At 47.8% G+C, this 25,030-nt stretch overlaps 1 protein-coding gene across 3 annotated transcripts in view; it reads right to left on the bottom strand.

Annotated features, from left to right (window-relative positions):
* Positions 1-25,030, bottom strand: part of VWC2L (von Willebrand factor C domain containing 2 like) — a 52,965-nt gene that overhangs the window by 16,554 nt on the left and 11,381 nt on the right. The window contains exons 3-4 of one of the 3 annotated variants that reach the window (XM_054209015.1): positions 15,330-15,459; positions 8,712-8,837 (exon numbers count right to left, since the gene is read on the bottom strand). In XM_054209015.1, coding sequence (XP_054064990.1) covers positions 8,812-8,837; positions 15,330-15,459 — 156 coding nt within the window. In that variant the 3' untranslated portion in view covers positions 8,712-8,811. The other 2 variants (XM_054209014.1, XM_054209016.1) reach the window with 2 other exon arrangements.

Below are 25,030 nucleotides of genomic sequence, written 5' to 3'. Positions count from 1 at the left end.
CCCGCTTGGCTGTCTGGGAGCTGACTCCTGCCGCCGGGCAGCCAAAGCCGACCCAACTCCCTAATGAACGGCAGGCGATCCGTGCGCTGAGCACATATGCTGCAGAACGGGATCGTTAAGCACTGTATCGCAGAGCAAGCCACCAGCCGGCGAGACTAAATACTTACAGAGAGCACAGGCCAGGGCTTGGTAAACCTCCAGCGGATGCTTTCGAGAACAAACAGCATCTATTTATACCCCCCCAGACCTCTTAATTCGCATCCTTCTTCCCTGGGCCATGAAGTGATTGCCACACATGGTGAATAAACTCTGCCATCTTTATCGAAGGTATTTCTCAGTTGGAAAATTTGGGGAGAAAAATCAAGGCAGGTCCTGTGAAACCTCAAGGGCGGGATGACACAAGGACGACAAAAAACCGGGCTCCACACTGGCACCGATTGATCAGGAGCACCAGAAAGAGGGGAAGACGTCGTCCCTAGTGCGCAGGCTGCCTGACTGTGTTGAGGAGCCAAAGTATCAACAGCGACTTTGTGGCTGCTGATGTCCCAGCGTGGGGCGCTCCTCTGCCCTGGAGGTCCCCTCCTGGGCTGCACTGCCTAAATCCTCAGCGGAGGCAGCTGATTTCAGCTGAGAAATGCAGAAATTCATCGACTGCAGGGCAAAATGAACAACTGGATGCGTCCAGCCTCCCGGAGGTGTTATGGGCACTGCCCGGGAATGCGGTGCCTGCAGGCGTCTGTCAGGATTGGCCTCACCTGCTGCCCCCAGAAAGGCTCCCTCCGGCAGCCGAGGGGTCGGAGACTCGCCATCACCCCCGCGCAAAGAGGTCCCCTCCTCCCAGCGTGATGCTGGGGGGTAACACTGAAAAACAGGGGTGCAGCAGACACCCCCCCCCCAAAGCCAGCAATAACGCCTCATTCAAAGGTATCATAACTAAAAGGACATTAAAAGGTGCCAGGCCTGCAAGCACTGCCAGACTCACTGCTGCCTTGACCCCACCAGTTGTGAAAGTTTTTGACATAAAAAGCTTATGTGGGGAGTCTTACTTAATCTTTTTTCCCCCCAGCAGACTAGTGGAAAACAGAAGGCCAGTGATACGTAGCCCGTTTACTGACCCCCTGCCTATTAATACATACAGTGATGGAGAACCATTGGGTTGATTCCATTGGGAGAACAATGGTTCTGTGGGGAATAGGACTCTATTCCCCACAAAAGTGAAATTCAACCAGCACAGATGGTACCTGATCTACTGCAGAATTCCCTGTGCAAATGTCTTCTCTGCCTAGCGCCTGGTAAGCCCCGCTCCTCAGTCAGGAGGACAAAATGCAGCCGTCTCCTTGAGGCACCTTGTGCACCACCTTCACATCCAGCAAATCCAATTCCAACAAGGAAAAGCTTTCACACACCGCTTCATAACCCCGGAGCATCCGTGGGGCTGGGCATCGGCTGTCCTGGCCACTCCGCAGTGACTATCAGCATCCCGCTGGAACCTGCCAAGCGCAGCCACTGCCGCTGCTCCCGATTAGCCAGTGCCCTCCTCTAACCCCATCACTGGCTACAGGTAGTCACGGCACGTTGTTTAACCTGCGGTTAAGAGAGGACGGTTTTGTTTGATCACTTGTGAACCGAAGGAGGGAGAGCGCAGGCAGCTCTCCCCTGAGATGGAGGAAGCAAACAGGGGAGAAGGGGCAATGCCAACCGCAAAAACCACGATTACATGCATCAGAGGAGAAAGGAAAGTCCTGGTTCTGTTGCTGGGGGTTTATAATCCCTCCCTTTGAGGCCACTCGCCTTCCACCACCACTCCTTAAGCCTTTAGGTCCATAGATCTAAGTTAGGATAAATCCGTAAAGAAAAGTAAACACCTTGGTTTCACTGGTTGGCCCACTTGGGAAACCCAAGCGACCATTTGGGCAGGGAAGTCCTTCAAATACGGGTGAAACTGTTCAAGAAGGGGCTCTAGGAGGTTCACACCGAGCACCCCGAGAGCTGAACCCAGCTCAGCCCCCTCTGCGCCTCTCAGTCCAAGACTCAAATTGTAGCAAGGTATTTTTTGGCCAAAAAAAAAAAGGCAGCAAACAGAAGGAGGCAGAGCAGCAATGTGGGGTGCGTGTGTGCAGACCCTCCTAGCCCAGAGAAGCACGCGCCCTTCACGGATGAACAGCTTCGTTGTCGATCTGTTACAACAAATGGGAGAGACGGCTGGACGCCCAGCTGCTGAAAACGCACGGGTGCCTCCCCAGGCCCATTCACACCCGTCTTGGGAACCGGAGCACAGCGCATCTGCTCTCTAGGGGGGCACGAGCACAGCCAAGAAAACCTGTGCAAAACACAGCCAATGCATCTAACTGTTGCCGTTGTGGACAGGTTTCCATTTTTTATCACAGTTTTCCAAATCCTTAATAATTACCATTTGATATTTCCTGTAGTACATTTCTTTTTTGTTTGACACGGCTTGAAAAGGAACCAAACCCTCTCTCTGGCCGCTTGCCCTGTAGCACCAGAGCCTCACACGCATTGACGGCGAAAAGCCAGCTAAATTCATTCATGAATAGCTGGCAGCCACTGCCCTGCTCCGCAACCCGGCGGGCAGGTCTGTGACTGCCGTGCCCTCGGGAAGGGGCCGGTGGCCACACCGCCCGGGTGACTCCGGCCTCTGCTTGCTGGGAGATGAAGGATGACGCATCGGCTGCCGCCGAGGACCCGGTTCAGATGAATAATCCTCATGCAGAAGGAGTCCCTTGGACGTCAGCGGCGGCTGCGATGAGTCAGAGATCAGAGAACGAGGCTTTTCTGGAAGGAACACCCAGCGTCGGCTCGGCCATCAGGAAATCAGAGCCTCTGACGTGCCCGCGGAGCTGGCTGGGCACCCAAAGGCTGCTGCCGGCTGCTCCTCAGGCTCTGCTCCGACACAGCCCGAGGAGCTGACGGGGCATTAGTCGCTCCCCGGTTTTTGTCACTGTTTCTGTATGCGGTGAGAGCTGAGAGGGGATGGCATGACAGCACGCTGGTATTTCAGCACACAAGCCAGAAATCAGGTAAATGCTCTGACCTGAGCTAATGAGACTCAGGAGGACAGAAGGAAAATCGAAGGAGGGCTCTTCCGCTCGCGCCTCCTGACATTTCCCATGCGTTTCCATCAGACTAGAAAGTGCAATTCCAGGTGCTGTTTTGCAAATGGCAAAGCCTGCGGGCCTGATCCTGCAAGGTGCGGAAGGCTCCCCGAGACGCACCGGGCGCCACAGCCCCCCTCCAGGCGTGGAAGGTGTTGGCCCCAAAGGCATCTCATCCCAGAGACTATTTTAATCCCATCCTGGACATGAGCACTTATCCAGGTGAGGGCGGGAGCGGAGCCGGGAGCACACTTCCCATCGCCGTCGGAGCTATTTCTGTTATTCCTCTCCCACTCAAACGGGGAGAGAAAGTCAAAGTTGCAACCACTTTTTGGTTTTAATAAAAATGAGAGCAGGTTGTTTGAAATAATTCACTGGGCAAAAAGCCCTTTCGTTTCTGTCTTCCCTGTTTGAAACGTTCCAAATTATAAAATAAAGATCCATGTCCAAAACTGTGTCACCCCCTCCACCCTCCCAGATTTGAGTCAGTTCATTCTGAAAGCATTAAAATGGGGCATCTGATCATTTCAAGGTTTTTTCCCCCGACCTTTTTTAACGTACAAACAGCGAGTTTGCTGTAATTGGCCTTTTTCCCGGGGATGTATCAGTGAGTCGGCATTTTCTGACCAACACATTCCCGTCTTCTTCAAATACACTCCACCGGCTGCAGTGAAAAAAACCCCGAGCTTTGAAAGGTCGGGAGAACTCGGTGTGCTCATCTTCACACAGAAACGCTTCTCCCAGCAGACCCCTGTGCAGGACCGCAGCACTTTTCTTTTTGGTACATCGGCTCCCGCTCCATTTATTTTCACAAACGTGAGCTTCCCTACCAACACTGCACGAAACATTTTTAACTGGGACAAAAACGCGGCTTAGCTGATGTAAAACGAGTTACACCTGTTTACATCAGTTGCGGGACTGGTCCATATCTAGTTGTTGTTTTTTTTTCCTTAAAACTACTTACTGAATTCCTTGTGGCAATCATGATTTCAGAAATGGCTACAAGTGGAATGGAGTTTACCTGAAAAGAATAAACCTGCGTATCCTCCGTGCACACAAAATATAATACTGCTCACATGGTGTAGAGTATGTGTGATGAGGGTGTAGGAGCTCTGGGATACCTAAGGGGAGCTTTGATTGCCTCTCCACCTTCCTAGGAGATGAAATCTAACTTGCAGTTGACATCTTTTGTGCAAGAATAAGGCTAAATCATACATACAATCATATCACACACCCTGAGTGCATCGCAGACAGGGTACATTTCACTCTGTTACATAGGACTGACAGTCTGTGGCGTTTTCCATGCTGTTTTGAAGGGGTTTTAGCCTGATTTTTTTGAGTTTCTACTATGAGCAACTGCTGATTTTTACAGTTTTAACTTTCAAGGCCTTGTGTGCAAAGACATGGTAAGGAATACAGGCATGCCTACACAGGGTTGCTAAGAGTGACCATGTTCTGCAATGAGAGCCACCTAATCCATACCTACACCACACGGGATGGGTTCCTTCAGTCCAGCTGGAAAGCAGCATGTCCTCAGGACACAGAAGTCAGGAGGACCACAGGGTCATCACTGCCTTTGCTAATGAGCTACTGTGCCACCTGGGGTGCACCACTGCCCTCCTCCCTGTCCTCTCTCCACCCCCGTCCCCAGCTCAGGTGTGAGCTCTACACCTCAAGCCTCTACACACAAAGTCTCCTGGTGGCTCAGTGCTCCTGGAGACAAAAATGGTAAGGGGTAAGAGTGCAGTGGCAGCTTTCCTTCTGGAGGGACTCAGAGAGTGCACCCATACTGCTAAATAAACCAGGGCATGAGATTCTTCTCTGGCACTAACGCCATGTGGCAAGGACTGGCCACATCCACACCACCCAGCATGTCTCCTTGGACCTCCTCCAGACCCCAGGGGGTGCCCTCTTCACCCTAAGACATCGTGTGCATTTCTTTGGGCTGCTTGAGCAAGCAGGAGGGTGGCCCTGCAGCCCAGCGGGGTGATGGTCCCTGAGCATCAAAGGTGCCGTATGTGCCTCGGGGTTGGGGGGAAGACATGGGCGGGCAGCGGAGCACACAGAGCTTGCCGACTGCTGCAGCTTAGCTGGGCCACCCATTACAAAGTACTGGCCATCAGGGTCCCATGGGCGAGTGTCCTGCCCAGCCCTCCTTTATTTAGCTGTACCAATACGGCCAGAGGTGCAAGGAACCAAACCACACCAACCCAACCAGCCAAAGCAAAGAAAGCAACATTCTCCTCTTTTCCACTGGGCTTTTATTTGCTGATGACCAAGCCTAAGCTCTTCAGTCTTAGGTATGAAATCAGACCAACACTGCAGAAGGGTTTTCTAAACACAAACACAGAAAGCAAGAAATTACCCCCAACCAGCCAAGCTCTTTGCAGCCTGTGCTGCAGGAATCGAGGGGAGAAAAGCCTCATGCTGCAGGAGCTGAGCTCATAGACCTGCACTGAGAGCTGAAAGCACTCATGGGAAGCCAAGAGCACGAAGACAGCTAACCGAGAGCGAGAGGGGTGGGCCCAGGGGGTGGAAGGAAATGGATGCTGATGTTTATGGGCAGAAGAGCATCTCTGGACAACAGGGATGGGCAATATCTGATGCCAGTCTTGGCACTGTACCAGCCTTGAGCCTGTCCTACAGGAACCTTCTCCAGGCAGCACAGCTCAACCAGTGTCACACAGCAGCATCACCACCACAGATAAATCACCCTCTTCCACCCTCACCTGGACATGCCGTAACAAATTGTGGATCCCTCTGCAAATGCATCCACAAAACTTGCACTTATTTTCATTCTGCCCAGGAGACACACTCCATCAGCAAAGCAGGGATAGAGATGAAGAAAAACACACCTTAAAAATACTTTTGAGTCTCTCCAGCCAAACTGATTGGTGGGTTGGCAAGCGTAGCAGACTGGGATGATGTGCAAACACACAGTAATACCCAGAATGAGATTACTGCGCTGATTCCCTCTGCAAGGTGCGTAGGTGTGGAAGAGATAGAAGGCTGCGGCTGAAATGCAGGACCAGGACTTCTACAGACTTCCACAGAAGCAGAGAAGATGGAGATGTAGAAAAGGTGGAGGGAAGGAAAGGAAGCAGGAGGAGAAAAGTTGTAAGTGCCTTTTTTAATTCTAAGTTTCCTCAGACTTGCTTAGCTCTAATCTTTAATTCATATTTTCATTACAGTCTCTTTGCTCTGTAAAGTCTGCATTTCATGTAAAAGGAGCAGCTCAAACATCAATTATTTGACTTAAGTCAACCCCTTGTTAGAGTCCTCTACTCTACATATATGTAGGCTCCAATAAAAGAAGCATTAAACATTCATTAAATTAGAAATACATGAAGACAGTGTCTGCCACTCTTCTCATACAGATATGCTTAATAATCCCAACCTTCTAGAGCTGCAAAAGCAAACCCATCTCTAATCCTTTTAGAAAGCCTGGCCATGCAAAACACCCCAGCCTCCCGCAACGTGCCTGTGAGTCATCCAGAGGTACTCGCTCCTGCAGGGCAGATCCTCAGCTGGAGTAAATCAGAGTAAAACAACACTGCCGGCGTTACACCAAGTGACACGGACTGAGGATTTGACTTTAGGCTTCTCTTGCAGCAAAATGGTTTACAGCAATGTAACTGGATAATAATGTCACTTTTGGTCTTTTAAGTTACACCACGAATCTGCTCAGGTGGGGAACAGCAACACCGTGTCTGCTTTCATTCCAGCACTGCCCGGCCTGCTTCCAGTCTGCAAAAGAAACCTGGTTTCCCAACCTGAACCTAGAAACTTTCCCCCCCAAAAAACACCCAAACCCACCCGCTCCTCTACAATATACCAGCATGATGATAGCGGATCTTGAACTACCACTGCCATAGGCTTGTGCACACTAATTTCAGCAATGTTTTCCCAAGGGGAAAAAATCACCGGTGAGCAGATGCTTCTTCATAAATATTTCTGAGTTTAAAGAGCAATGCAGTAACGTGTTTCCCACGCCTCTGTGAGCTGTGTCCGCTTATTGAGAGCTTTGGAGCAAGTCCCATCCAACAAATGACTTCTCACAGTTGCCCCTGACCCTTCTCTTTAGGGTGCCTCTAGACATTCATTTTGGACTGTGCTGGGGTGGAAGCACGGCAACACGGTCAGGACCTGGGGTACAAACTCAGGATAGCAGCCTTCAGCTCCCGCCTGGCCTTCGGCTGTCTGGCATCTTCTCCTGCCTATTTAATGTGTGAATTATCCTTTTCTTGCTTCCTGGGCAGAGGAAGAGACCACAAATGCTCAGGAAGCCCCTGTAAGCTTGCAGATGAACACGCCGGGTCAAAAGGGGCTGCCGTCCCGCTGGAGCCCTGCTGCAGCACTCTTTGCATCAGGCTTTTCCCGGCAGCGCCCCTGTCACTCTGATGCTACACAGTCCAGCAGCTACCACTTTGTGTGAGCACTGAGCTGTGTGATAGAGTTAATCACATTAAGCACTGTTCAGTTCATGTCTTTTTTGTTCTCTAAAGGCTTTTCCTCTCCCTCGCCTCCTTTAGTCTCTCCTTCTTCTAAACTGCAGGAGGTGGAACATTCAACTCAGCCCTCCCTGATGCTATCCAGCACCAGGATGGTTAATTCTGGAAGGTTTAACCTCTATACACCTTTCCAAAGCTTTTCACCGTTATTAAGTAACTCTTCCAACAGCTGTGTCCACAGGGAGCGGGTCACAGTCTTGAGTCGGCAGGGCATTTGAGCACCTGGATAATCCAGCTGCGTGAGATTTCCAAAAGCAATGGAGGGGCTGGCTCCTGATAGATGCTTACATACCCAACTCTCATCAGCAAGTTCAGCATCTACGTGTCTTTAACCACTTGGCCCAGAGTGATGGAGGTGAACGAGCTCCACTGAAAATCCATTTCAGTGAAATGACTTCTTTTTCAAGGAACAGTAAAGCAAGTACAAAGTGTTTTGTCAGGTCGGTGACTGCCTGGCCCAAATATACCATCTTGTTTTCAGTCTTGATCTTCCACCAGCTTTTAAATCAATCCTCTTTTTCCCCTCTGTTGGTAATCAAATCACTCCTTTAATTGAGCTAATAGGGCACCACAGTTTACATTCCTGCTGGTAAACACAAAGAACATTAGCCAACAAACAATCAAAAACGCATCATTTGTAGTCTCAGGAATTTGCTTTTGCATTCACCCTTCCAAAACCACCGATTTTCATAGCTGGCCCCAAAGCCTCAGTGCAGCGGGCTCTGTCATGGCAACGTTACGGCAGCTTCTACAGCTTCTGTAAAAATAGAAGATGACTCCTGATGTGGGGTGGCACCTCTGCATCGGCACAGCAGCGCTCAGGAGGCGGCTGTGGAGCAACCACCGGCCCCCCCCGTGCTGGGCAAGCACTGCCCGAAGTGCGGCAGGTCCTTCCCGCGGCCCCTCAGCCTGCCATCTCAGTGGGGTGGGAGTTGTGGGGTCAACCGAGTACCCAAAAAGCTGGCTGGCTGCCTGCCATGATTATTTCATCCGCCGAGAACGAAGGGTGACGTGGCTATGCTATACTACCAGCTTCTGTCTCCGGGACCTATGAAGAGGATCGTGGAGTCCAGCAAAGTCCGGCGTGGGGGATACATCTTCTTCTTGGCTGGTCACATTCAACTCGCATCTGCACAATCAATCAGCATATTGCATAGACTTTGACTGAAGGGGTTTTAACTGCAATCTTAAAATCTGGCCATTTCAGGAATTCCTGAAATAAATTAGAAGAGGAATTTTATTTAGTTGTTTTTTCTAAAGGAATTTCCCCACGGCTCCAAACCACTGTTTTCCATAAAGTAAATGAATATGAAGTCTTCTCTCGTCCTCTTGCCACATTTTCTGTGTCATCTTTATCCTGCAACAGTTGCATATAATCAAATGGCAGACAAAACATCCTCTCCCCAAAACCTTCCTTTCTTTCCTCAAACTTTTAGTAATTTTTTTCCACACTTCATTGACTTTTTTTGTCACTGATCATGTTAGAAGCGGATGCTTTCCAAAACAATGACCTGGAGATTCAGTGATCAACACCTTGCAGACAAATAACAAGCTATATTTATGCAATAAAGCACAGGTAACTTAATATCCAGGCACTGGATTACTTGATATTAAAATCTTGGCACTTTTCAAGATAGCTGATAATTTGGAACAATAGAAACCGCATGGAAAAGTTCTTTCTGTCAATATTGGTTAACAACTTGCACTGTTAATCCATTACCTTCACCTAAAATACAATAAATAATTTACATTTATATGGAGCCTTTTGTCCCCCAAAATCCCAAAGGGTTTTGCAAAATAAACACATCGCATTGCCCCCCAAGACAATACCTGGGCATTGACTGGGCTGTCTCGCTCATTCAGAAGGAAGAGCCCTGGTCATTGACTGCGTCGCCAACATCTCTTTCTGCAGCATCTAGATTTTCCTGGGAGGTCTACCCACCCGAGGGGTAATCGGTATTAACCCCGCTTCATTTATAAAAGTAAATGAAGTTCCTTAACCGACTTTCTCCCGGCGTGCGGCTGGACGGGACAAGAAGAGTCTGTCCTGGAGGCTGCCTGCCCACGGCCTGGCACCAACCCCCACCACTGTCCACAGCGGAGCTTTTCCAAAGGGACACCCCTTTGGCCCTCGGGGCATTCAAAAACCCTCCCACTTAGAAAAAAGACACTTCTATATACCAATTGCTAGGAAAAGGCAGCCTCAAAGGTCGCCCCCCAGGCGATGTTCTACGCAGTGGCGTGCAAAATTCTCTCAGGGACACATGTAAGGCGTATTTGTTTGCTAAAGGAAAGGCTGCCCTCGGCTTCGATGGGCTGGGAAAACCCCCGGGGGGGTTTCTGGGCAAAACACGCCGTGTTACAGAAGGCTGGGGTGCGGAATGCTTATTTCAAATTAACTTGGACGGAGAAATAACGAGCAGCAAGTTTATATTCTCAGTAAATTAAGAGAGAAGCTTAGGTAAAATGTGGCTTTATATGCATGGCAATAAATCATTATTTACTCACTTTTGCGCTCATGTCCTCAAAGACGAAGACATTTGTATGGAATTATTAATATTTATAGCATATAACAATAAATACCCATAAGAGCTTTGCTGAATACGCGCTATTTTACCAAGGTAGATCTGTAAAATCTGAAGGGCAAAGGGATCTTTTACTTGCGTGTGGAGGGCAGGATCAGAATCTTTGCTTTGAAATCTGTATCAACTGTGATAATTTAAAACTTTAATTAAAGACTCAGTGACAGATTATCTACAAAACATCTTCCTGCTGCCCAGTATTTCATCACGGATGTCTCCAGAAGCCCACGCTAATGTGAGTAAGCACACTTGCCAGGAAGCATTTCATTGTGGACACGTTAGCTTTTATCTGTCTTGTTGGGTAACAAATCCTTTTGTTGAGGATTAGTGGCAACAAAAATTAAATTAAAAGCAAAACCAGACCCCAAACCAGAAATTTATAATGCTTATTCTGTTCATCCCTCAAAAAAATGAAAACGCCAAGGCAAAGTCTATTTTAGTAATTGCGCTAATGTATGTGTAAATGGGTGAAAGCGCCTTTGAAATGCTCCGAAAAGAATTTCACACTTTAGAGAGGAGAAGAAGTTAACAATTCTATTGTGGCATTTATTGGAATTCTTAAATTAATTTCCCCGACACAGCTGTGCCATAAAATCCCCCATGATGATGAATTTTTGCTAATGTCGAGATTATTTTTGGATACAATTTTGAAGGAGCACTTTGTAACATCAGGAGAACGTGGGAACCCTGCGCTGCCCTTTCCTTGCCTCCGCTCATCTCCCACCTTTCCCTGAGCAGCTGCAAAGCTGCTAATGTGAAATGGCATCTGGTTTTTCTTCCATGGAGCAGCAAAACAGTGGACAGATGCCCAAGGGGTGTGAAGCTGGGCCCCTTAGAGCACTGGGCAAAGATCAGCATGTCGCTAACTCAGCACAGCGTTGGAGGAGAGACCTCAGAGGCCACCTGGGGCTTGAACACCTCTACTCACCGCCCCCCGGAAAGGGCACACTGGGAGTGGGTGCGTTTGGCTCTGAACAAACAGCACCGGGGAAGGCAAAACGCAATGAATGTCTCCCTCTGCAAACAGCAGTAGGTGAGAGCTGTTCCGAGCTGTCAAAGAAAAGGAACTCATTTAATCTGGATCCCAGATTAAACCAGATTAAGAGATGGGAGTGATCATACACTGGGGATCCCCCCCATCCCTGCATCCTTGCCAGGCCACGTCCAAAGAGTTGCAGGAAATGTAACGAGCAATGTTTCAGGGACGCAGGGAAGGGCTTTAAAAACCACACGCCCCACCAGTACGGAGGCTCAGCCTGCAGCAGGAGATGGATTTACAGGGAGGGAGAAGCAGAGATTGGGAAATGAAGAGTTCATGGCCAGGTGAGAAGACCCAGGGGAGGTCTGAGTAACACTACACAGGCATGTCCCCAGCCTCCAGGAGGACGAGGACCTCGGGGGGGATTTTTGGGTGGAAAGGCTGCAGTGTAAGCAGAGTGGATGGATGCTCTCACTGAACGGCGGGAGAACCTGGGGGCGGGAGGGACAGCACAGGTGGTGGCAGCCATGAGCTTTGACTTTAACAGCGACAGGCGAGTTTTGGATCCCACGGAGGAGAGAGTTAACAACAGCTGAGACACTTTTGGCTGGAGAAGTCACAATGACTAGAACTAAGAACTCGGGGCCATAATTCCGGCGGTCTGTCACTACCAGGAAACGTGAAATCCAGTGACCTTTCATCTCCACGACAGAAATGCTGCACAGCACCTGGAGCCATCACCCTTAAAATCCACTCTGACAAATTGGACGATAGGACACAAAGGATAAAATGTCCTCTCCCTCTCTCCCTCCCGAATTTTAGCCTCCCGGTGAACCCCGCCTCCTCCCCGTGTAATGTGGTAACCCCTGCCCAGCGGAGCCAGCTTTGCAGGAGCTACACCGCATTTAGCGAAGCACAAGATAGCAATTCTATTTCTTTTGACAATAAGGAATAAATCTCCAAAGCCACTTGTTCAGACTGCTCTTAAATGATGGCAGAGGGAGGGAAATTGATACTGGCTTTTCATGCATCTTCAGGTCAGGTATGTTAGAATCAACAGATTTTTGCATTAACCTCACTGCTTCACAGCACTTTTGCCCTTGGCAAGACATAATTAAGAAAGGCATGAAAATCTATCGGAATGTACGGAGAGGAAATTATTCTTCCATTAATGGCAGCAACAGCTGAACAAGCAGGCAAGCCACGCTGCTAGCGGAGTGCAGCAAACGACGCAGGGCTGTGTTTTAACCCAAAACAAGGACTTTCCTTACCAAAATTTTAAGAAGCAGCTTTTGAAGTGAGGATTTGCACTACATGTTGTTCTGGGGATTGACATTCCCCAGCCCCCCCGCAACAGCTGTATCCCTTGAGCCCTTCTGTTTGCCAGTCTAAAATGATGACTACAGGGACCGAGACTAAACTAAAATCTTTTCATCACACCGAGACACGGCACTGTAACTGCCTTCACCACTCTGGTAGAAAGCAAAAGCTACTGGATGGAAGGAAAAAACCAAATAAATTAAAAAAAAAGGGGGTTTCAGTCATTTAAGTGGGTCTGTCAGCTTGTGTTATCTTCATGCGTTTGTGAAACTGAGCTTTAATTGACCGGCTGCAGTGGAGAGCCGAAAGATAAAATCTTGGTCTCAAGATGAACAGACAGCTTAAAGCGTTGCGATCCTCATTCATTAGGATGTGTCAGTGGGATTCAGAGGGGCAAGAGACACAGCAACGTCTGTAACTCTTTCACATGAAATTCCCAAAAATCTATGCGGGAGGTGAAGGGTACGTGCCACACTCGGAGCCACGTCCAAGAGCAATAACAGAATTTGCTCATCACATTCCCTGTGACAACAGAGACTACCTTGGCGCCTGCTTATTTCTATGACTTTGTGAATTATTTCATTTCATTTGTGAAGGATAAAGTCAAAATTACAGGCAGTTGGCCAGCAATTAGCCAGTCAGCCCTGGCTGCAGCAGGAGGAGCAGAAAGCCCTGTTGGCTGGGAGGGGTCCCACACCTCATCCCTACAGCCAGGCTGGGATGGAAGGAAGGGTTCAGCTCCCCTCCACAGCACCCCCCATGCAGATACGCTCCTCGATCCCAAGGAACAGCCCCGCCACCGCGCTGCCTCTCCCCTTCCTCCACCACTGGCTCAGAGCTGAGCTGCAAGCCCCGGTCTCTCTCAACTCAGAGACCAGGATCCCCAAGGCTCTTAAGAAATACTTCCCTGCCTAAAACAGGGTTCAGAGAACTCTGTATTTCCAACAGATGAGGGAAGAGAGGAGTAGAGAAATTTGGCAACACCATGGAGAAAACCTCCTGGCTTCTAGTTGAGTATCCAATCACTCTGCTGTGCCCTGGAGCCCCTTCAGCAGGTGGCTGATAGTCCTTCTTTCCTCCTGTTCTTGGTCCCATCAGTAGGAGTCGCTTCTTTCCCTCTTATCCTGTCTCTCTGGGCACCCTGCCTGTTTTTGGAAGAAAGATGCTGCCCATTCCTGGTCACCAGGGATGTTTGGGACCGCAACACAGAAAGCCACCAACCCCCAAAGTGGGGGACTCTTGTTACTGGAGGAAACGGTGATAGTGGTGAAAGGCTGGTGGGGAAATCCAGCAGCTCCCGGACCTGTGTGAAGCCACCTTTGAGTCTGCACTCCTGGGAAGCCTGACCGATGCTCACAGTTTGGATTTGTGTGATGCGAACCAGACGGGAAGACATCAGCAAGTGTTGCCACCATAAATGGGAGGATTCAGCGTGGTACCCTATACACAGTGGGAACATGGAGGCCAAACACACCCCAGCAGCGTTCGTTCGGGTGTAAATGAGCCAGAGCTACAGCGACAGGCACGACGATGGCCACTGTTACCCCTCCCAGTCATCAACCCAAGACATCAATCGTGCTGAGTGCGATGGGAAACCTCACACCCAAGTGCAACGCGATCTATGCAAAGGTGATGGATAGAGCTGGTTAACATACCTTTTCTCTGAAGATCGGCATCAACAATGGCAAAACAATGAAATTTCCTATGAACATTTTCTGCTTTTCAACAGAAACATAAAACTCTAAATGAAAACCTTGTAAAATATCTGTGAGTAAAAATCATGGTTTAATGCAAAACTCAGGATTTCAAGTAGTATTTTTGGTATAATTTTCCAGACTGGTCTTAATTTTGCCAATTCCTTTAGTAAAAATATTTTGCGTTTCCAACTGTTTGCTTTTTCTCTGTCTTAAAGAGCAGAAAATGTGTTGAAAATGTTATTTCTTTGTAAACATTTTCATTTAGATCCAAAAGCAACCATTACTCTTATCCAGCAGCAGGGATGTATGTAAGAGGAAATATATATGGGTAGTGAATTCCAAACACGAGAAGATGAGTCTAAGCAGCCATTTCTTATATGTTAAGAAAGCCATGAAGAGGTTTATGTGAAGCTAGCTCAACTCTCAATCTGTCTTCATATCTACATCAGGAGAAAAGTGCTTTTCCAGAGACATATGTGTGTACGGGCTGTGGTACAAGACCGGGGAAACCTTCTTGGAAACAGATTTATTTTCCAAAGAGGTACTTTCAGTCATCCTAAAACCCTTCTTGAAAGTATTACTGAATTCAACTCCAATTCATGAAATTGTTTCAGCAGGACAACGAGGGCCAATGCTACACACACAGACTTCAGCACACAACCTACAACGTTACAGGCTCGATGGGTGTCTTACTGGCCCCAGTGGAAGTTTTGCCATTGATTTCAGTGAGTTTTCCCCTGGTCTTCCATAATAACCATTGGTTTCTTAATTTAGGGACAAAGACTCTCTCTCTTCTTATACACTTGATTTCATGTTAGACTAATTATGAGCAAAAAGCAAAGACATGAAACGATTATCTCCGATATCAGGACTCAGCCCTATAAAGCCTTACTCAAGTCAGCAATCCCATAACCTCCATGTGAAGACACGGGCCAGGAAGGGCAGCCTTAGTGTTCACAGTTGCCACCTCATAACTGAAGCCCACACACAAGGAGAAGTAACGGCCCCATTGACAAGGGCAGCCCGTGTCAATGGAAGCAAACCTCCTGGCGATGCATCAGTAACAACATTTTAATAAAATGTTTCCTTTATACCTCTTTGTTAAAGCCAATACAGTACTTTCTTACCATTTTTGCAGACAGGACAACACTGTTCTGGTTCATAGACTGGGTTGACACACTCGGGAACTGCGCAGTCTGCTACAACACAGTGAACTTCATTGCTGGGCTCGCAGCGACACCATTCGCATGGCGAGGGCTAGGAACAAATCTCAAATTAGCCCATTTCCTCCCGTAGCTCACAAGTTTGCAACATTTCTATCTTGCCATAAGATAAACACATCAGCGTTCAATACCTCTTGACTGCATTCATTCATCATGGGTAATACAAATTAACCTATGGGACAAAATAGCAACATCCGAAATAGGCAACCAGAACATTAGAAAAACCAACGAGCATGAAGATTGTTTTCCCAGAGAGGGTGTGGGTGTTTTTAGCTTTCAGGAGACTTTAGCTCCCTTCATCAAAAAGGCCAAGCTGAAGCCACTCGGTTGTACCTCTGCTCTACCCATCCGGTGTTATCTAAAACACTTGGCCGGGAGCAGAGCAGGATTTTTGGCAGATCACGAGTGGTGGTTCATCCCGGGAAGGGAGGACAGGGGGATTTTCCGGGTCATATTCTTATCTCATGTAGACCACCACTGCCAGCAAACCCCAAGCTGTCGGAAAGGTGCTGAGGTGGCCTGCTCATCCACCAGCCTTCTCTATGTGCTGTCATTCCTGCTTTTCAGAGCAGAGGAGAACAGTGTTGCTCTTGGAGGGGCACACGCATTTTATTCCATGTTTTTGCAGCACCCGCATCAAGGGTCTGTAATCGCTCCCATAATATCGTCATTAGACCTGGCCCCGGCCCCACTCCTGCCTGTTTCAACATGGTTTGTGAGCAACCGTCTCACACAGAATATGTAAATAATTAAGAGCCTGAATAATTCTGCTGAAGTCGGGGAGTTCTGGATTAAAGCACCCAACTAAGTGGTTTTGCTTCAACTCCATCAATTCTAACAGCAATCCCTATCCGCCTCCGAATAGCAGAGAGTTGTCACTGTCTCACCCTTTAAAAAGCTGTGGAAATCTGTTGAAAAATATAAAGGTCAGTGCTTTAACGTTCCCCATGTCCTTATGTGTGTGCAAGTGTGATGAAAGGATGACAACAGAGCTAAGAAAAGAGAATAAGAGGAGAATTTGAAAGAAAAATCACTTCCTTTCTGTACCTGTAGATTCGATATGTGAATCCCAATTCCTCAGCAACAGTAAAACTGGAACGAGTAAGTTGGGAAAAATTCTGCTTTCTTTTGCATTGATAGGAATCTGCAGCAATGGGAATTCCTCCGCATTTAAAAAAAAAACAAAAAGTGAGATGCGAAGGAAAGGAGGATTCATCCCCACGTGTTTCAGACCCCAGTGATGGGTCACTCATTTCTACAAGACAGATACTACCTGTGAGCCCTGCTTCTGGCAGGTAATAAGCTTTTCAGTTCACCTCTAAGAAGCTCCATATGTCTTGAGTCAAATAATTTATTCCCAGGAAATTCATTTCTACCCTAAAATGCACTAATTAAAGCTTCCCTTGCTTTGTCTCAGCGTCTGCAGTCTATAATTCCCATCACCTCTCATTTGCTCGCGGCTTTGGCAATTTAGATAAAATCAGCACTCCTTGAGCAAGGGAAGAAGTCTTGTGGAGGTGGAATTCCTCTCTCTAATTATCTTTCCTCATTCAATCCTGCTTTGATTTCTATCTGAAGCACCAGGAATCTAAATTCATTTGACTGACATTTCTTATTCAAGGCTATTTAATAAGAAGAAACAATACAGAAGAAAATAGACAGAACTATTTGCTGAGGGATCAATAAGAAAATTGCTGCTTTGTTTTTACTCATTTTAATCGCTAATTATATGGAGCGGTAGAACTAGATTCTTGTGATTTGTGGAAGCTTTCACTGACGTATCCTTCAGGACTTGTCCCCATCTTCACTACTACAATGGCTGCGACACTAAGAAATACATGACGTGTTCCCAGGACTGCAGCCCAATCTGCGGCTTAAAGATGATCAGCACAAGTAGAAGATGCCCCTGAACGACTCTGCGACTGAGTAAATGAGACATGACACACACATCTTTTGCTTTTGCGTTGTTGGCGTAACCTGAAAATGACACTGTAATAAACCATGATGTTGCTCGACACTGAGAGCAGCTTTTCAAGTGGGAAGAACCGCACACAATTAAAGAAGGAAAGCACACCTCGGCGGCACAAGGAACGAGCAGCCGGCAAACGAAAAGGCTGCTTTGCCATGAACGACAAGACTTTTCTCGGCCACGTCCTCTTCCCCGTCTTATCAAGGTCAAGCTGCTTGGTCTTGACTCCAGGTTCTTCCTCTATCTGACCACTTTGTTCACTTGCCAGTGCCCCTTACTGTGGCTCTTACCCAGCCCCTCGCCTCCGTGAGTGACTCCGGCCTTCTGTCCGCTTAGTTTGTGAATGTCTTGGCACCTTCTCCCGTGTGATGTGCTTTGGCATCCGATTTGCAAACCCCTGCCCCTTCAGAAAGGACTTTGCCCCAAGCACACTAATGGAGCATCTTTTTCCTGTTGTCTGTGAGCTCTGCATCCCAGCTATTAATTTCCCTGGAGCTACCCTTCTTGTGGAACAATTGTGGGACATTCGCCAAAAAAGTCCTCTGTTAATTTACATAGGCAGTAGGTAGACAGAGGCAAAATGACAAACTGGGAACCACGGAAGAACAGTGAACCAGTGAAAGATGTCCCAAAGATTTGTTTCCTGATTTAAAGATTCATCACCCATGGAAGAGGGGTGTTTTCCACTTTTGTAGCCAGTGAAATTCAAACAGCAGCTAACACCAGATCCTGAAAAGAAACTCTCATCCCTACTGAAAAACAAGGTTGAAAAAATACAGAGGGTTTCTGAAGTATGAAGGAGAGAGGACACAAATCAGAGGCTATGCCATTCCCACATGGACAGTGCAAACGCTTTATTGGTGCCCCTTAAACTGATATTCTAGAAAAAGTGTTAAGATTAAAGGATCATAAAAGGCTTGAGCCAGAAGACAATTTATTCACTACACCTGTCCAAGGCAGAATAATCTCTTAGAATACTCTCCAGGGAAGGATTTGTCAGAAAGGATTTCAAGAGATGTTGGCGCAGAAATGTTTTTCTCACTATTGTCCAAAAGGAAAGGATGTTCATGGTGCCCAGCCGTAACACGGACCCACGACCACACAACTGCATGGCCCCTTACTGTTCAAGGCACGTTTGAACAAATGGACCTATAGTCAAAACCAGAGCAGTGAACTGGGTCCTTTTGTAGGAGGTATCAACACAGCTTTTTGACTTGGGAAAGCTGGTGCAAAGCACCTGAAATTCTTTTTACCCAATGTTCGCTTACAATGAGGGGGAGAGCACCAACCCTCAGAAACAGTGAGGATATACGTTCTTTGATGGCGTTGTCAGTGTAGGGGCCAAGTCAACCCAAGTTGGTGGGAAGCAGATGTGGCCAACATCTAACCACCATTCAAGAGGGTTTGGGAGCAGATGAAGTGGGACACAGAGCACAAAGGACCTTCTCAGCCTCATCACTGACCCTGATTCACCTCTCCTTTGGCCAGTCACTTCAAAGAGACCAAAGAAGCACAAGGATGTGGACCCTGAACACCCCTGCTATGACCACACCTAAGATCATGGCCCAACTTCTGTTTCTCTTCTGTTCTATTGACCTCAAGGAGGACTGTGACCCCAGGTTTGGCTGGAGGGCAGGTTCGTTCCCTGCTTCTATCAGAGGATGGCCCCATTCTGCAAACCGGGGTGGCAGAAGGAAGGCGCCAGCACTCCTTTGGCTGCGTGGCTGGAAAACCTTAGTCCCAGGTGCTGTCAAATGGGAAACATCTGCCATCAGCAGAGTTTGCTAACAAAGAAAGAAGGAAGGAAAATTAAAACAGAGAATAGAGAATATGCATGGCTAATAAAGATTTTATGTGCATGAGCACATAATGATAAACTTGATAGATGATATAAACAAACAAACGAAAAACGCAGTGAAGGAAACAGAATGAGAAACAAGATACGCCCTGAGCTGGGGAAATCACGAAGCCAAACGAGATCTGGATACTGTATCTCCTAATCTTCACGCTCACTCCCCTACACACCAGCTCCCCACCATTCTCACTCTCTGTTTGGAAGCAAACGTAGGAATTATGCTCACTAACATCATCCAGCTACTCCTCACAGTGATAAGGGGCTGGGCAACACGTGGGTCCTTCTTTAGTCAGGCACGAGGTTTCATAAAACCACAGAAATTTCGTACCTCTAAGAGGTCTACACCTGGGGGCTCCAGCATGCCTTCAAGTCATCCAAGAAGATGGAGAGATGTGGACAGACAGAGAGATCGCACGATCAAACAATTCTTCAGGATAATAGCCTAAAATACTAATTCCTCCCAAACTTAAGGGAGAGGTGGAAAAAAGAAAATGGAAAATTGAATTCAAAACTCAGTGTCTAACTCTACTCTTTTCTGTTCTTTTAGAGCTGCAGAGATCCAAATCATGCATTTTTTTAAACCAAGGCAGCTCGTACAATCACACAAATAACTAACACACAAAACTTCAAGTTTTTAGGCAATATCTTGCTTTACTGCATCTGAGACATCTTGTTTAAGCATAGAAATTCTCTTGTCCCAAATACGTCCTGAACTTCACCTGTACTCCAGCCTTGGCTCAAGCTTTGTCCACAGCTACAGCACCCTAAGCTGCCTCTCTGCTGTCCCAAACACGTGAAAGATTTTTCTGTAACACGTGGCTTGCCCTACAAAAGCTTATTACTGAGTAATTAAGTATTCTCCTTGAGTGAACGGAAGAAGCACAAATATATATATATACAAAACAATATACTGCAGCCCCCCTCTTCCTTGCCTCCAATAAGGATTCTCTGTCTACACATCTGCTTGTCAATCACTCTCAGCTGCTTCTACATAAACATCTCCAGAGAGGTGGAAAGGGAGTGATTTACCTAAGACTAATGAAAAACTGTGAAGGTGACACCTGATTGATACTTTTTCTTTACCTGCTTGATGTGTCAATCAGAAGCAATTTCTCTCAGGTTTTGCTCTCTGTCACATTCACCAGACTAACGGGCTTCCAAGACCACTCCTTTCAGTCCTTATGAGGGCTGTCGCCCAGCTCAGAAGAGACCTCAGACCAACTTTTCAGGCCACAGCCTCCTGTGATCAGCTGTGATTAATCCACCTGGCTTCACTCAGACTGGAGGAGTTGCAGTTCATTCCCCTCGCGGAGCTGGGAAAACAGTGCCCATTTTCCAAGCAGCCTTCTGAGAGCAAAGTGTTACTTGGCACCTAAGTATTTCAAGAGCCACTGGATCACATATCATTAAAACAGACCATACACAGACCTGTTAATCCTCGAGACTTCCCACTCTATGAATTTAGATGCCAGCTCCTGATTTCCTCCAGGCATGTTTAGCACAGCCGCTTCCTGAGACTTTGGACACCTCACCCTTTCAAGAAAAGACTTTGAATTGTGTGGTACTTTCTTCATGCTTAAATTTTCAGCCTCATGGAAGAAGGTGTACACCTTTGCTGGAGCTAGCGTACAGGCTGCTCAAAGCTACCGCAAATTCTTGCAATTGCTCTCTAGTAATCTGTTCTGAGATCCAGTTATCAGGATTTATTGGGCTGCTCTCTTCCTCCTCCTTCCTACACTCTCCAGCTAAGCTTGAAGAGGGTATTCGTACAAGAATGCCCCATAATCGAAGACGTCATCTCATTGACTAGGTGCCATGAAGTGGTCACAGAAGGACCGTGTCCTCATGCTGTCTGTCGCACAACAGCCCTACATCAATTATACACAGCTACTAGCCAACAACTACAGAGCAATACAAACTTTACAACTATTATATCACAAATACTTGATATTTCTTTTCAGGAAGAGAACAGAAAAGCTTCATGTTAAGTGTTTACATCCATCTAATCATGTAACAACAGACACGTACTGATCATCATGCAGGGGCTGTTCAAGTCAGTAGAGGACAATCTAAGCACTTCCACTGACTTGAACAGAGCTGCCACTGGGGCCTGCCACGCTTTTCCCAGTCAAATAGGTGTATTGTCCCCGCCTTGCTTTAGATTGGGCTCCACTAGCTCTATCCACAGGCACCGCCTGCCTGCCTGACCCTAGGAAGGGCTGGATGCGTCCCATCCCCTGCGAGGGCTGGACTCCGAGGGAAGGAAAGCCGAAAAGCATCGCTGCTGCCAATCTCTCCATCTTTTAGTTTTCAGGAGAGTGCGTGCCAGCGCTCACACGGATAATCACATTCAGCCTCCCCCCTCAGACAGGCTCGACTGATGGCATCCTGCTCCACGCAGATAAAACAGCAGGAAAAGCAGAGCGATGCAAAGTGAAGTCTGTCAAAGTGGGCACTTACATCTTAAGAGTGGCTGTAACTTTTAATGACACTAAGGACAATGGCAATTCTGATGGAAATGATTTTTGTAGCTACAGTTTCAGGTGGCGAATTTATTGGCAGGAAGCAAGAAAGGGAAGAAAGTTAAAAAGGACCTGATGAATAAAATCGGAGGCAAAAATGGTTTCTGCATTAAGCTGAGGTGGGAAGACATAAACCAGGGGAGATGAATAAAAAAGAAGCTGGGATAGCATTCATAGAAGATACTCCCGAAGTTGAAATTAGAATCATTTTCATTGTTATTGAAATTGCCTGTGATCTCAGGCAGATTAGCAGGAGATTGCAGGGAAGTTCACAGAAAGCTTTCAACCGAGAAATTCTGCAGGTGCCGAAGTGTGGAGCAGGGGTTAGCTACTGAGTCCCGCCTGAAGGCGAGACTGGTACCAGCCTATTTCTGTTCTGGGCCGCTCACTTTGCTTTTACCATTCGCCCAAATAACTGTCTAACTTGTGGTAATTGGTAAATGGCTCTTTTTTTGTGTGTATATGCGTGTGCACCAATGCAAGAACTTGCACGAGGCAAAAATTTCACTCTTTTTTTGTCACTTACTCAAAAAAATAAAAATCACCCATCCAGCTAGGGGAGACACACTATCAATTATGCTACAGAAACCGTAATGACTTGGATTTTCCATAGGTGGAAAGTCGTTCAAATAAACAATCCAGTGGGTGGTTATAGATGAGCACAATCACTGAGAACACCACCAGGCTGCAAATGATTTTGCAACAGGAAAAAAGTACTAAGTCATTAGATAATTTATTTGCAGTGAAAAACTGGAGCTGTGTCCTACTTACGTGGAGCACTAGCAATACAAATGAACTGTGCCATCCAAAAACTGAAAAATGCTTGCACCACACTGCAGCTCAGCTGAAACAAGGAGCTGGCTTCCAAGAAGCAGCAGAAGCGGAATCCGAGATCCTGTATTTCTAAGGGAGTCCCCAACACGCACACGAGCATTACTAATGTAGGACTGAAATGAAATGACGGATTTCTCCCTCAGCTGAAAGGACAAGAAAGACAGGTCCATCACTGAAAACACTTTCTGTAACTGGGGACTCCATCCTGTACTCAAGGCAGCCCCATCACAAGGAGGTGGAGGACGACTCGCCTGCTTTCTCAGCCTAGAGATGCTGCAGCTCTCCAACCAAAGCTCAGTTTGAGTCACCCCTCACTGCTGCTTGTCTATTCACAGCTACGAGAGTCTTTCCAGCAGGCTGGGGAGCAGGCACGGATTCTGGAAATGGAAAGGCATAAAGATGCTGTAATCTCCCCAGATCCTGTGTACCTCTCTTCCCTTCAGCCCCAGACCATGCCTGTCCATACCCGGAGAAAACGCCCTTACCATCCTTTTGTAAAAGTTCCTGAGGAGCTACTACAGATCAGTAAGCCAGACGAGGGAGAGAAGCACAGAAGATACGCCTCACCGTGGGTATCCTGAGCCCACATCTGATAGTTCAGGGTTGTGATGGCATTAGGAGCTTTATACTCATATATTTGCTATGTACCATGCAACTTGACGGGTTTAAAAGGCTCCTGGAACCGTGTCTGGGTCTGGAGCATGACTCCTCCATTATCTGATGAGAGACACCCTCGAGCCGAGCCCTGGCCCTTTTTCCACGGGAGCTGCCCATCTGCAGTCTCGTGGTTGTTTTTCTCCCCAGAGAGCAGCCGTGGAGCTTTCTTTAACAACATGACTTTGCACTTCTTTCGTAAGAACACTCTCTTTGTTTTGATATATGTCCCATTTTATTCCTGACAGTAGTTGCACCTCACCTACCCTGGGCCTGAGGGGACTGGAGGTCTCCATTACTTTGGTGATGATTTTTATGACTCTATTCCAATTGTTTTTTAGTTTGGACATGCCCGGTGCACAGGGAACAGGACTCCTTTCGAAAGGCTACGGGTATGACAGATGGGACTGTGGCTCCAACGTGCGACGCGCAGCCCCGTTCACACACAGCCAAAATGTGTGCGTGTGCTTCAGATTCGTTAAGCTCCTTTTAATATCACTAGGGAAAGCGAGCCCAGCTGGCAGCTTCCTGCCCTCTGCTCCCTCCCTGCCTGCTCTTGCCATTACCAATGAAGGAGCCACATCCAGGAGAAAGCCTCCCGGGGCAGGGAGAAAGGAACCAAGGAGCTGGGTCAGAAAGCTGATCCCTCTTCCATGGGTTTTCCCTATACCTGTATCTGTTGTTTCCTTCTTCATTCACACCAAAAGCTGGGAGAAGGTGGCGAGATCAGCTCTATGTACTGATAAAACACTGCATTTGTATTAACGAGGTAGGTATAACGTAACCAGCCGTCACTGGGAAGGAGATTTGGATCTTGGTCCCATTCCTTCTCCTGCCTTCTTCTGGCTGGATCATCAGATGCACCTTCCGTGGCCACAGTACAGGCCAGGCAGATTTACACCAGTGATGGATTTGGCCCTGAGACTCTTACTCACAAGACAGCCAAACCACGGCTGTACTGCTGAGCTGAGTGCCATCTTTGGAGCCGGTCTGTTCTCTCTGAAGACAAGCTCCATGTCCCCACGCAACTCAGGCAACTGGAAATTACCACCCTGTCGGTGCCTCCTGGCTGGATCATGGCAGCCAAGGGCAGGTGCGAGCTCCTCTTGCCATAGACCCCACGCTGCAGATTTCAGGGCTGTTATCACCCTCAGCCTCAGCACTTTGCACAGTTTTGTGCCTCTTGTGCCCTAAGGGAAGCTGGTCCCACCTCCCTGGTACTGCAGCGGGAGCTCCTGCATGCCACTGGCATGCCAAAATGCTCCCTCCTTCCCTCCGAAGCAGCAGCTTCTTGCTCTTGCTCGCCCCTGCCGAGCTCAGGATCTCCACCGGCTGGAGACAAGAGCTCGTTATTTAACACGCTCTGTTGCTGCACCAACTTTTACTCCTCCTAAGGAAAGACACATTGGCTGAACCCCAGTCTACGTCTGAGGAGCGGTGAGGAGTTGACTTGCTGTCTTCCTTTGCGTTGCTGAGGGTACAGGAGCTCAAGGGCGCTGAGCACCCACCTCTACATCTACACACGCAGCCCCTTCTCCTTCACTGTCTCCAGGCCCTGCTGCAAAGCCCTGTCCTGCCAAGCGGTGAGCTGTGGCTGCACCAGTGGCTTAACCCCACTTGGTTAACTTGACTGCTGGCGTTCGGTTTCCTTTGCTTCAGGGCTTTCACACTGTCCCTGTGTTCGTTGCATGTTGAGAGGTGGGAGAGGGGCAAACGGATCATACGAAACACTGACTTGGACCTGGTTGCTTTTTCTCTCTCATTCTCCATT

The sequence above is a fragment of the Rissa tridactyla genome, chromosome 7 (genome assembly GCF_028500815.1).
Source record: "Rissa tridactyla isolate bRisTri1 chromosome 7, bRisTri1.patW.cur.20221130, whole genome shotgun sequence".
NCBI lineage: Eukaryota > Metazoa > Chordata > Aves > Charadriiformes > Laridae > Rissa > Rissa tridactyla.
This window is presented reverse-complemented; position numbering and strand designations above follow the sequence as displayed.